The sequence below is a fragment of the Nesoenas mayeri genome, assembly GCF_963082525.1.
Source record: "Nesoenas mayeri genome assembly, chromosome: 1".
NCBI lineage: Eukaryota > Metazoa > Chordata > Aves > Columbiformes > Columbidae > Nesoenas > Nesoenas mayeri.
In genome coordinates this window covers 126,229,003-126,243,692 of record NC_137541.1, presented here as the reverse complement: position 1 = coordinate 126,243,692, position 14,690 = coordinate 126,229,003, and the positions used below count along the sequence as shown (strand labels likewise).

The following is a 14,690-nucleotide window of genomic DNA, read 5'->3' as shown; positions in this document are numbered from 1 at the left end:
TTCAGCACATATGGATTTCAACGTTTCCCAAACCACACCTTAGAAACAACCCAAGCGAGTCTCCTCCTGTAAGCAGGTACATTTAATAATGTTGCAGTTAGATTTCCCTTGCAGACTATTTGACTTAAATGATAAAAAAAACCCCACCAAAATATGTGTAACTTAGAATGCAATTGTTCTTCTTTTGGATGTAGACCAAATTATAGCAAGCTTTCTGGTAGCAAATAGTGTTCAAAAGCATGAGAAAGCTTGGAAGATCCAATTCAGGGAAACATTGATTTCCATGTAATGATTAATTTCAACATGCCCAAGGTGGCTTTTTTGTTAAGGTTGAATTTCAATGCAAATTCAGTTTTGTACATGGCTACGAAATTGCAGAGAGCTTTGAGCAAAGGTCTGTGAGAATTTCCATACCACTTCATCAAGGAAGAACCAGAATAATTCTCTCCCATTTTTACAGTCTGTTGTGAAACTCGCGGTCCTGAAATTTTGTCTAATTTTGTAAGAAGGCTACTATGACACTCCACCTTCAGTGAAAGAATATGATAATTACTACAGAGCCTTAGCTACCTGACAGCTACATAAAGTAGTTATTAACTCAAATTAAATATCAATATAAGGCTACAGATGTGTGCACATTTATAACTTTTTAATATTTAACAGCCAGTCAACTGAATAATGGCTGAATTTCCCCTTCAGTTCAAAGCAGAGAATATTTAAGGAAGTTTGTGGGATAAAGTAAGTCCAAAACAGAAGCTTGTGTTTATCTTTGAAAAAGAGTTACTAAATAGAAATTAGAGACACTGCTCTTCCCTTTCACAACTTGAAGCCTTTTTAACCATTTCTGTGGTCTCCTGCCCTTCTCTCACCCTCCCCTCATTCAATTTGGTTAAATTAAGAATATTGTCTCAGAAAAATAGTTCACCATTCACAGCCTCAAAAGCTCTGGAAAATGCAGAAAAATCCCACATCCATATAATGGTATCCTTTTGGGTAAAAATTCTGAACAAAACAGTTTTTCCTTACTAACATGGAAAGTTCCTCTCCATGTAAGACGATAGCAACCTAACATCAAGGTAGACAAGGAAACATTAAAAAATGCTTGGTGAAAAAATGAATTGAAACTCTATACCATAATCAAGAACATACACTCTATGTCATTATCCTGATCCACATACGGCATGGTGACAAATTCCAGAGGTTTAAATTTAACTCCACATTTAATTCCAAATTAACATATCATTAAGTACTTCAAATAGACTGGAGAGTCTAAATTACAACAAATAAACAGCCCTTCCCCCCAACGTCACTGACATTTCTGCCAGATGAATCAGCATTCATTATGCTCCTTCAGTCTTGGGTGAAGCAGAAAAAGCCAAGTACATTTCCATCCTAAATAAGTAGGTTAGAAGTGAAACTGCCCTGTAAAAATAACATTTACATGAAAAATGGCTATGGAATTTTACTGTCTTATTTCCCTCAAATAATTATTTGTTTATAAATTATTTCTTGGTCTTATTTACTAGTAAAACCAGTTTATTTCCTGACCTTATAATACACAGTAAAACCCAAAACTGCAGTAGAACCTAAAACTCTATCAGTTTGTAACACCTGAAAAGTCAGTAATTTTATATAAACACTTCTAAAAGTCAGAGTTATGAATCTCACAACAATTTTTGATGTGTACTGAACTCTGAGGCAGCCTGTAAATCATTAAATAATCCATTAAAACATAAAAATCTGAAAGTTAATTTATTGCACCTGATTCCCTTGGTCAAAAGAGAACATTTTCAATTTGACTTAAAACAGTTTAAATCAGAATTTACCCAAACTGAATTGTACAGCACTCTTCAAGATAAAATATATTTTTCCTGTTCATTAACTGCATTTTTAGCACTTGATAGGTCAAATATATCCTGGGTTGATTGAGTATTCTAAAGAGATCCATTTATTGAATTTGAAAATATATCTATTAAACGGTATATGACATATTCTGATGGCTCTTATGCCATTTTTCATACGCATGATGTAATAGCAGGAAGCAGAGCAGTGAAAGGACTGGAACCCCACTCAGGCAGCACTACTCAGCAAAATGAATTTTTCAATTAAATTGGGCATACGAGAACCAGGCAGCAGGAGAAAGCTGCACTGATGAAAGATTGCTTCATTTGTAAGGCCACGTGCATGCGAACTCACTGTTGGGAGATTGCTGCAACACTTCCATCAATACAGCTGTCCTGTAAGATCACATACCCTCACTAATTCCCTTCCCTTTTCATCCCAATAGTAAGGGCTTGTCTAGCAAGAATATATCAGGTATTCTTGGCCATAATAAGCACCTATGAATTTTCACTCTGCACACCTGAAGAGAAAGTTATGCCTGAATAAAGCAAAACTGAGTACATCGTTGACATTAGAGGCATATTCAGCCCTCCTCCTCAGGATATCTGCCCATAGCGATGCATTTCACACTTCAGTGTTATAATTTTTCTGGACAATAAATACCAGAGACTATTCTGAGATCAGCAACTGACACACTAGCTCTCTAATTTATAACATATAAAGCTATAATAAATAGCTTGTGCAGACAGTCTGTAACTGATTCTCACTGGACACCTGTAATTTGCTGGCATGAAAGAATTAAGATGATTAATTACCTTCTTTCACAGTCTAAGAGTTCCTATTAGGAATATGAACTTAGAGTGAATTACACAGAATGACACAACTGTATTTCCAAAGCAAGTGATTGGGAAAAGAAAATCCATCATTCAACAGCAACTACCGAGCGAAAGCTGTTGTTGGAGTGCTTGTACTCCCACAGCTTTGGGCTGCTTCAGTAGTCACAGACACCGACATCATTAACTTGATTTAAGAGAACAGAAATAAGACTATTTATGAATTAAATTACACATATATTCGGTGCATCAAGAAATTTTTCGATAACTAGGCATAATGACATTTCTGTGAGCGGCCAATGTTTTGCCAAGCCGGCGCCTCCCCATCTGAATGGAAGCACTCAGAGTCAATCTCATCTGAGCCAGCCTGATCGTATTTGTGAATCGGACAACTGCAAGATTTTTTCAGACTTTTGTTATCCATCCAATAAAAGAATGACATCTTAAATTTGACACATGATGAACTTATTATTTCCTTAAAGTAAAATGGTAGAAGCAATTATCAGGAAATACAAAAGAGAAAAGCCAAAAGAAACCATCCTGCTTCATAACACAGTAGAATCAGACTTTAAAAAAATTTAGTACCACCACGGACTTTATCTGTATAATCTCAAAAACAAGTGCTCCAGCTTTTTATTTTTTCACTTATGGCGAAGACACAACAGAGCAAGAAATCAGCTCAAATAGATGTTTATGAACCAATCTGTAACTGAGGTAATTCTGAGCTATGATGCTTTCTGAAATCAAGCATATCCAGTATACTGTTTTAAAATAATACATGTACTCCTGTATGTTCAACATTTTCAAACAACTGTAGCCGCTCTACCAGCACAAACAATGCTCTCCAAGAAAGAATTTCTCAGCCTGTTGTCTCCACAACACCAGAAAATGACACGTGAAATGGCTGGAGAGTTAGAAGAAAATGCTCATCAGATCCGCATATCTTCATGCACCCAATCAAACGAGAGAAAATAGGAGTGAATACAACCAACCACTGGACAGTTATTTAAAGCTTAGTGAATTTTTTCTCAATTCTAGGATGAAAAAAGGTCACCTGTAGACTGCTCTGGAGAGGTATTTAAAAAAACAAACATGTGAAACAGACATGGTACCAGCCTCAACCTACTGTCACTGTGAGTCCAGAGTGCTTTCTTGGTAATAAATTTCCTGTGGGACTTGTGGTGAGGATGATAACTTGCTATTTAAAGAGAAGTGTCCATGAAAAAATACTTCAGAATATAGGAACACAAAAGACAAGAGAATAGAGACTTCAAGAAGAACATACCAATGCAGGGCAGAGGGCTCCAGTCACCAGCTCCTTCGAAAAAATGAAGGCAACAAATTTAAACCTCCGCTGCTAAAGGATGAATTGTTTTGAATGAAAGATTCAAATACCCACTGAAATAGCAGATGACCAGAAAAATTTAAAATCTACAAGTCCATAATTATTATGAGAATTCCCGGTTTTCATTCTAACACTTGGATCATGAGACCAGATTTCCTTAGAGGTGCAAGTGAAACAGAACAGTGTTTTTCAAACCACTGGAAAAATATGCTCTTAATGAACATCGTAAGAGCTTTTTATTCTGATGAAGTGTCTGAAAAGCAAATGGAAAACAAGATGTCCCATGTTTTCCCTGATGAAGAACCCATCCCAATCAGAAGTCAGGTGAAGCCATTTATCCTTTTGACATTATCTGTAAGATCTGGAAGAAGTTGATTCTTTTACTGACTAAAGTCATGTTCACAATATTTATGAGATTAAAAGAGGGCTTGTGCACACAAAAATCAGGATTCATGTATTTTCTGAAGAATATTAGTGCCCAAGACAAGATACAATAGAACATTTAGCTACAAAAGATGGGGAGGATACAGTATGCTACTAATGAAAGCATTTGAGAACATCAGTGTCAGTGAAGTACATTTATATCTATTTTAATCATCTGCTATTCTCTGCCCGATTTTCTATGACAGTTAAATAATCTGGACAGAAAATAAGAGATGCTTAGAAGAGGAAAATGTTCAATCTAGTTTTTCCTTCTATCCTAAGCTGCAGTAAAGGACATATTTTACTAGCAGACAGAGCTGAGCCTCCAACCTGGAGAAGTAACTGAGGCCCTTCAGCTCTTCCAAGCTCCTGAATGGCGTGCAGAATTTACAAAGCATCAGCAACACAGAACTGTCATTTCAGCTGGCAATCACCTTTGCCTAATAAAATGTAACACACAAAGGGAGGACAGTTAGTTCAACAAGGAATGAAAATTCCCGCACCTAGAGAAGAACCACCCTATGCACCAGTTCATCCTGGGGACTGATCAGCTGGAATACAGCTTAGCAGAAAAGAACCTGGGGGTCCTGATGGACACCAAGCTGAACATGAGTGATGTGCTCGTGCTGCAAAGAAGGCAAATGGTGACCTGGGCTGCAAGAGACAAAGCATTGCCAGCAGGTTAAGATCCTTGTTCTCCACTCAGCACTGCTGAGGCCGCACTACAAGAAAGACATGGACACACTGGAGAGAGTCAAACAAAAGGCCACCGAGATGAAGAAGGGGCTGGAGCATCTCTCTCACAAAGAAAGGCTGGGAAAGCTGGGACTGTTCAGCCTGGAGAAGGCTTGGGGAGGATCTCATCAATGTGTATAAAAATACCTGAAGGGAGGTTGCAAACAGGATGGAGCCAGGCTCTTGTCAGTGGTGACCACTGGCAGGACCAGAGGAAAGGGACACAAACTGAAACACAGCAGGTTCCGTCTGAACCTCAGGAAACACTTTTTTACCACGAGGGTGACCAACCACTGGCACAGGTTGCCCAGGGAGGCTGTGGAGTCTCCATCCTTGGAGATATTCAAAAGCCATCTGGAGATCATCGTGGGCAACCTACTCTGGGTGGCCATGCTTGAGCTGGGGGTCCTGCACCAGATGACCTCCAGACGCCTCTTCTAACCTCAGTCACTGTGTGATTCTGTGACACTGCTTGATTCCCCACATAAAAAAAATACATCACCTTGCTACAACAAATAGCTCAATGGTATCTTATTGAGCTATTTATGGCATTTAAATAACTATAAAAATATTTTATAGAGGTAATGAAGTGACAAAACTGATGGCTTAATAAAGACCATAAGCTTGTGATGATTAAAAATAAATCATCTAAAAAAAAAAAACAAAACACAGAAGGGTGTGTGTATTTATATACGTAAAAAAAAAAAGCTAAGTGTGCTTTAAAAAAATATGTCCTTAGGTGGAAGAGGTCTTAATTGCTCACAGGCAGTTCAGCTGGGTCATATGTCAGCTTTTAAGCATAAAAAGACCCTATCTAAATGCTGCCGTGCAAAGCTTAACACAGAATTCATTTGCTTTTGTGGAAGAACTCTGCTATTTTTAACCACTGACCCAGCAATACAGTTTTTGCTAGAGTTCTAACAAATCATTTATTCAACTGAATGCTATAGGGCTTCAAGGGAGAAGATTAAATGTAAATAACCACTTCAAGAAAATTCAAATTTTTCTTTGGAAAACTAAGGTTGCTGGATATGCACAAATTGCCAAGTCTATTATGGGGAGAAAGCACATCATGCTGGAAGTCACTCCAGGGTACCTGTGCAGATACATATTCTCTGAAGGCTTCTTTCGACTGCATGTTCCAGTTGCATTATCCTTACGGGCAAAAAGGGCAGAGCAGCCAGGGAAGACCAGGAAGCCTGCACGGTACAGCACAGAAACACCAGTCTCTTGGAAACTAGAAGGAAGGTTTTACAGTACCTTAGGGTAAGACCTGCACATAATTGTACTACTTTCAGAAAATCTGTTTAAATCTGTTACAGAGAAATTTCTGTATGGTGTAGATATACACATTGAATCTGAATGAAAGAATTGCTGCTATGGAAAAATGTGCTGGTTTTAAAGAGATGAGAGCAGAAATTCAACACTCACAGTTTGGCAAAGATGACTCTCCTCTGTGGCCAAAACTGAAGACAAGTGCCTTGGGCTACTTAGAAACAATTCCATTGACCTCCAGAATGGCAGAAAGTATAAAATTTAACAGGAATTGTCCAACCTTCCTCAACTACAGATTTTTATAACTACTGCATCTGTACACTGGACTTATGGATGTTTATTTTACTCTGGGTAAAAAAGTCAACTCCATTTGACTCCTTCAAAAAGAAAAAACAAAACGAAAAACAACAACAACAACAAAACCCAAAAACCACAACAAAAAAGCCTAACTGGAAAGTATGGCTAACCAAAACCAGAGAGGAGCTGCTTTTCTTCAGCAAGAACATCTCCAGTTTCCCGGTCCTCAGTGTGCTTCTCCGCACCTCCACCTCCTGCTAGAAAGTGCCTGTCCTTAAGAAGCAAGTGGACCTCTCCAGTGTCCGCTCTCAAGAACAGTCAGAGCCCGCGCTTACACTAGCAAGTCGTGAAATGGAACACCACAGTAAATAGGAACAACTGAGACTTTTGTTACCAAAATGTGCTCACTCCTATGTGAGCTGAAATGCTGCTGTACACAGACCCAGAAGAATTTACATCGACTGGATTAAGCAGGTTTGTCAACTGGTGCAAAACCCAGCTGATCCAAGAATGAACACCACTGATGACAATTCCTCATCTTTCTCTATTCAGGTTCACTGAAGTTGGTTTGTCTCAGTACAGACAAATCCTAGACTGCTTATTCATTTACCCATGCTCCAACATCCCTGTTGTCCTTCACCATAAAAAAAAATAATGAAGGCATTATAACCACTCTGATACATGACATGAACTGCATCAAGCAACTCCTACCAGTACTTTTGCCTCTAGTTTGAGAGGAAGAGCAGAACTGGTTCCCACGGAGTGGACTGGAACTGCCATCTCCCTGACCAATAAGCAATTTCAAGAATTTTCTAGTGCGATGTACTGAAATTGAGCTATAAGGTAATTACTGTTCTTACTTGGTATGAATGATACCTTACAACATCCTTTTAACAAGCTATTGACACATTCAATGTATGTCAACCTCCCTCCTTTATTCTGATACCTCAATATGGCAACTCAGCTTCAAATAAAGGCGCAGAGATCCTACACATTGCTTCATGATTTATATATTTTTTTGAAAGCAGAATTCTTCCCATCAGCTAAATCTTAAGAAAGAAAGTACAAGGAAGAGTTACAGAAAAAAGAGACACTGAGAGGTCCACTACAGTTTGAAAGACATTACTAATTACATATTCAAAACATAACAGTTTAAGGGAGAGGACAAAGAAAATCACAAATGGCACTACACAGGACAGACACAGGATTTGCTTTTGCAAAGCCCCCATGGGTGTGTTTTGGTTTTGCAATATAAATCCCCAAACCACAATGGTTGTCATTTTGGACTGTCAATCAGTGCCAAGCAGCTAATGCCCTCAAAATTTCTTAAGAGGGATAGCACAGAATGCATGGAGAACAACATCCTAATTCAACTCATGTCAAGAAATGCAGCAAGGCTGTGGATTGACTGCAGGTCAAAATTACCAGCTAGAGACAATAAATCAACAATTAGTTTTATAAAGGCTGAAAGACCAGAGCCAGCTGAAGTAGCACTAACTTTGCCCTCCACAGATACAGACTGACAGGTATAGGGACCTAATGGCTAAAACTCTGTAGCTCATCCTGTATTTACAGCTTTTTCTAAAAATACTTTAAAAAAAATCAGAGGAAGTTGTGAACCAAATGTCAAGAAGCAAAATCCGCTCAAATTTTGTCATGCTAAGCTGAAGCACATAAACATTTGACATCGCACATGACCCACAGCACAGAGTATGCATATGAACACAAGAAGCGACCTGGGGTCTGCTTGTGTTTGTCCTGTCTTCCAGCTATATAATGTGAATGTGGCATCCAGAACATGCTGCAGAAGAATGGGGCAGGCACAGTGAGCAGAATAATAAAGTAATAATAGCTTGATTTTTATTTGTCAAGGCACAGATGAAATCATACTCTTTTACTTATTGCTCATCACTGAATGTTTCAGAGCTTAGTTACCATACTACTGCAGTAAGCAGTGCTGAATATTTCATCAGTGGTGGGCTAGAAAACATGGAGTTGAGGACAACAGTTCAGAAATACAGCAGCAAAGACAGAATTAAAAATTCAGCTCACCGCCTGCCATTTAATTGATGCACAAAGCTCTGACGTAGCTTCTGATCCAGAAGCTGTGCCTGCTGTGTCACTCCCAGCAATAAATTGCCTTTTACATACATGGATAAGCAGTCTAATCAAATAAGGCTTTAATGCAGGATGTGCTCAAAGGAACTGCTGATTTCTCTTAGAGTCTGCCATTGCTCTCCCTGAGCTTTTTGTACATAAACAGTATATGAGATTTATCAGAGGAAAAAGGTAAGTACAAACACCAAGGGTAACCAAATAATCTGCTCACCTACAGTGTGCAAATAAATATATCTTTTCAGGTTTCTGTGCCATGCTCCTATTCATGGGGCATAGTCCTTTCCACAAGAAACAGCACTTAACACCAACAACTACATCAGATGCTGAGAGTGACCTGGTTTGTAGCACATTTGCATCACTGCCCCCTGAGAAATCATTTGCAGCTGGAATGCCAAATGGTCTCCTACACAAGTGACCTGCTCATGCTTTCCAAGCTTTGTCCTTAACAATCATGGTCAGACAGACCTTCTGCAACTCTTACACTGATCCTTTTCCCCCCGGCCACACTGTGAACAACAGCCAGCCAGCAGTATTCTTCCTTACACATCTGAAATCTGCTGCTGCAATATGCACCTGTCGCCTTAATGGAGTGTTTGCATATTACACCGTGGTCAAATACTCAGCAAAAAAATCCTCCCCTTGTGTTAAGTGCTGCTTTCTACCCTTTGGAGTGCTGTGGGTCTTCCCCTTTATCTATATACTCAAGTCAAGGCATCTTCTCTAAGTCAACAAACATCAACCGGTGATGAACACCTGCAGATAAGGACTATAACTCTCTTAAATTTTACCCTAACCTCTTGCCACTGTCTCTGCTGGAGGTCTGAATACAACCAAGAGTTTCAAAAGGCTGCTTTTAGTGTAGAAGCTGGATTTCATATTTTGGATTCTGCACCTTAAAACTATGGCTGTAAACTTGCCTCTTGAGATAGGAACTTCAAACATATCCTGTATTTTAAAGGAACTTCATATGTCCAAACTGCGGGATTGTGATTCATCTGACCACCAAGCATTAATTGAAAAAAAAAATCTTCAGATTGTTGAAGAAAGCATTCTCTATGCACTTGCTATGCCCCTTGATTCTATTTCATAAAATTCCAAGTCATTGCTCAGCAAAAAGACTTCAAAATTAACAGACAGAAATTAGAAGTGTGCACTTTATCTTCAGGCACATATCATTTTCAATGACAGAATACTACCTATTTCTCATGGATAAACCTTTGGTAGTGGACTGTCAGGAAGACATAAGGGAAATTTAAATGTATTTATTGTTTAGTTTCTAAAAATATAATTAAACCCAGGACCTGAGATTCAAATCTGTCAACAGCTATAACAGTAATGGAGAAACTGTGCAAAAGAGGGCCTAATATTTCTAGCAACGAGAAAATCTACTTAAAAACCAGCACATTATTAGATATTAGATGAATTAAATCCATGGTAGAAATTCACAGGAAACTAGATCTCATTCATGTTGCTGCTCGCAGAACTACTTGCTCAATTCAGGGAAAAACTACCTTTGGCAGAGCTGTGTCTTCTAAAGCAAACATTATTCATCCCTCAAGGTGAAAACTGTTCAAGAAGAACTCTGCAGTAAAGCGTGGAACTAGAAAATGAAGGCATAATGAACAAAAAATCTGACCTAAAAGATTAGCCATCTAACTTGCATCCCAGCCTAAGAGAAGAACTATTTTCAACTATGCTTCCTTACATGTCATTTATTATTCAGGCACTGTGCGTGTGAGATGTCCTTATCTAGGTCATTTTTCGACTTTTCCACTGACTCAGACTTTCTAAGTCAATGATTCTAACAAAAGGTATTTAATGAAACATTTATCTTTTTAATGAGAGTTGTAATGTTTCTTGGGGATGTTACAAAGTGCAACTTTGTTAGTATGTTACTTCTCCACAGATTCTGCAGCTGTAATAGATTTCCTTTTCCATGAGTTTAGGAAGAGTACAGACACTAAGAAATTGAATAATTTCAGAACAGAATCTGAAACAGACTGATCAGTGCTCCAAGTTAGATGCATATTGTCTCCTTTAACAGATTGGAATGACCTCAACAAACTTTCATTAAAACTGATACGCAAACCCAAGTATACAGCCAAGTTTATGAACAAGGAGAATGTTGATACTGAAAGAGAATAGACTTTCTTGCCATTACTGAAAACTATTTTATCGAGTACAGCCCAGGTCTGATAGTGCTTTTTTCAATTTTTGCTGCCTGGTAACTCCCAGTATGAGAATTATTTTTCATCGCTTTAAACTTTGCAATGCTTTGAAGAATTTTTAGTATAACCAAACCCACCAAAAAATCAAGGTATGGAAATGTACTTGAGAGACTGATATACTTCTTTTGAGATATTTTAGCTTCTCTCATCTTATTATGAAATAATATCCTACTAATTTTAGGCTCTTTTTTTCACCCTAAAAATCAGTATTACATTTGAGCTTAGGAGTCAGATTTTTGTAAACCACTTAGCAGTTAATAGACTTCTGGTCCCATGCCACTTCAAAGCCTCTGAAATTCCCATTCCACTTCCATATTTAGGAGGGAGAAGAAAATTTAGAAGAATGTCCTCACCGCACTACCATTACCAATAACAGAAGAAATTGAAACTTCAAGCAAAAAACCCAAGGAAATGATAGTGCTGCAGAAAGAAAACAAGCTGAGCATCTTGAAGACCTAACAATATTGGCATCTCTTTTGCTACAGAAATGATATGCTTTCAAATGATCAATAAGGTGTTGATTTTTCTTCCCTGAACAGCTCTCTACAACTACACACTAAGACTGCTGATTATGCCTTGTAACTGTGGAGCACAGAAGCCCATGGTGAAGGATAATGACTAATTCAGCTATCTTTCTGCTTCCTCCCAAACTCTTTCCCAACTTCCTGATCTCACCCCCATCCCCTTTAAGCTACCTCACAAGCAGAAGCACTTCTCCTCCCTAATGTGTGCTTTGGACAAATGAATCCCCCACTCCTCTCTGTCCATCCCCTCCCTGTGTCCTAATGCATCCTAATTCTTACCGCAACAGCACACCTCCCTCTCTTGTGTTTTACAGACATCAATAATTTATTTAGTCAGCTGAAGCTGGTTATTTGTGAAACTAACCCATTAACTGCTGTTTGGCAGAGTATTACATCTCGTGAAAAAAAAAGTTGTTTCAAAGACAATGACCATCCCATTTCCAGCATTTGCATTCATCCATGCACTATTTTTCTTAAAGAAGCACATTAGCATCATGATGTCCAGAGTTGTGGCTATATCTGAAATTAATACAGGCTAAGAGAACTTTCCTAGCTGCAGCTGCATCACACAGCAGAGTTCTAATGCTGTGACGGAGATGTCTCTGTTGCAGCAGTGCCACAGCCAAAAGCAAAACCCAAATAAGAGGAAAGACCATTCTCTCTCACAGCTCTTCGCTAGGACAGCGCTTGAGGAAGGTGCAAACATGGGACTGTTGCTACCTGACTGGTCCACAGCCCAGCCTGTGCACTGGAAATAATGGGAGCAGAGAAAACACACATATGACCAACTAATCAGAACTCAATGACCAGTAAGATACTGCCAAGGTGCACTTAGTAACTTCCAGTTGATACTTACACTTTTCTCAGCTGTTTGCACCTGCAACTAACTTTTTAGCGGGGGGATTTCCAAAATGTCTACATCAGATAACATAAATACTTAGCATATAAATTAAATATCCAAACTTGGGAAGGATTTGCTAAATACCATTGTCAATAGCTGCTTCCATATAGCTTGGAGGTTTCAAATGCAAATTAACATATTTCAGGGAAAACATTAACAACAATATGATGCTGCTGCATGAATTATAAGATTTGTCTTCCAAATAATCATTATAATTTAATTTATAATCTAAGAACATTGGTAAGTTTACTCTCCTATTTTTCAGCTAGGATAGTATATCAATAGGAGAAGTAAGATGCGGTATTTTTGCTTTTGGTGGTAACTTATCACAGAAATATTTCCCTTTTTTCTACACTAATAGTTTACATACCAACTTCATCCTGGATCTCCTCTGCCACAGCAGGTACATTGTAGAGGAAGGAGAGAGACTGGTTCATGCGTTCATATATCACACGTAGATGTGTCATAACCTATGGAAATAAAAGTATTTTAAGGTGGGAAAGACTACTGCTAATTATTACAAATTTTCTACATTACAGAGAGCAAGACCATTTTCACTTGTGCTAGGGATAAAATTTCAGTATGCTCTAGGGGACTGAAACTGTAAGATCCATTGCGAAATTCACCTCTCTCCTACAGCTGCCACAAAAATGGTGTTCTAGTTGCTCTTTCATAGTAAATACCTGAAATCCCATGGGAATGCAGTAATTTAAAGCAGAGTTTACATGTGCTGTGAGGCAGAGCATGTACACAAGCAGCCATTGTGGCAGAAATCCACAGCCTCATTTATCCTTCAATAACATTTACATTTCCCACACCCGTAAGTTTCCACATCACACACAAACCAAGTGAGGCACAATGATTGTTGCATCAAAACGTGTCAGCTTTTTTTTCCTGTTAACCTAATATTACAAAACAAAGCAGCTCTTTCTGAAAAGAAAAAAAAAAGCTCCAATTTCCTAGGTAAAAACATTTAAAAGATTTGCAAACATTTTCAGCTGACAACAGAAATATTTCCACCTAGAAGCATTAGTGTACTATCTGATGTGATTACAAGTCTATTGCCTCAGGTTCCCGTACACTGCTATGGGTTCAGTCACGACATCCCATGATATACACTCCCCCAGGGTGCCCTCCACAGGTGTCACCTCTCTTCAGTAGAAACAGAAACTGAGGTGCCATCTTAGAAGACTGACAGGGCAATTAGGCCTAAAGAGGAAAACGGCTTGTGGAGAGCAACTTCACGGAAGAAGAGTAAAATTTCTTCAAATTGAAATACAGTATTTATGCTTCGGAATAAAATATTTCGTTTTCCATTTTCCACTGAAAAAAACTTTCCCATCAGATCCTCCAACCTACATTGCCCCAAGCTTCTGGCCAATTCAAGAAGCAAAGATACTGTAGAAATACCCATTCCTGTGATGATACAATAAGCAATTCACTGCACTTCTCCTACCTAAACGTCAGTGTTCATTTTTCATCTGTGCTGCCACGCAAGCTGTAGCCTGCAAAATTTCACTGCTTTTTGTTACTAAATAATCCAGTGTTTTAAAAAGTAAAACTCATGTTTTTTAAGACAGCATGACCTCAATGTACAAGTATGGCTGGAACAGATGTTTGAGAAGTCTAATATGCAAATTGTGTCATTCAGAGAGGTATATGGTTTTGATTTGGCTTTTCGTGATGCCAGTCAGTTCAAGAACTGTGGATGGAACACAGTGCTTCCCATTGCATCCTGCAGATGGATCAGTGGCTGATTCTGCAGATTATGGCATGTTTTTTTACAGCTTATCCATTATGCCTACAATTTTAATTGCCTTTTTGTAAGCCGTTTCTCAGTCTTTTTTTCTTTTCTTTTTCACCCTCCATGATTCACAAAGACAACATAAAAGCTCTTCCAAAACATACGCGTTGAGGACTGCAGTAACATTCAGCAGTTAAAATGCCACCAACTACAGTGTCTATTTTGAAAGAACATGTTAAACTCAAGTGCCTTGCAGTAATCACATTTATAGGCACTACAAGTACCTTTGCAAGGATGACAGGAAGGTTGGTTGCAGTCAGGTGGCTAAACCATTCTGGTTCTGCCATTTCAGCTGAGGGAAGCATCATCACGTGTGGTCTCTAAATCTATTACTGACATTTACCCAGACATATTATTTATCAAAG

At 38.5% G+C, this 14,690-nt stretch overlaps 1 protein-coding gene across 5 annotated transcripts in view; it reads right to left on the bottom strand.

Moving 5' to 3' along the window:
* APP (amyloid beta precursor protein) overlaps positions 1-14,690 on the bottom strand; it is a gene marked incomplete at both ends in the record, with an annotated part of 219,018 nt that overhangs the window by 36,963 nt on the left and 167,365 nt on the right. For all 5 annotated transcript variants that reach the window (XM_080345581.1, XM_080345582.1, XM_080345583.1 and 2 more), the window contains one exon: positions 12,892-12,991. In XM_080345581.1, the coding sequence (XP_080201707.1) occupies positions 12,892-12,991 (100 nt within the window). The remainder of the gene's footprint in view (positions 1-12,891; positions 12,992-14,690) is intronic.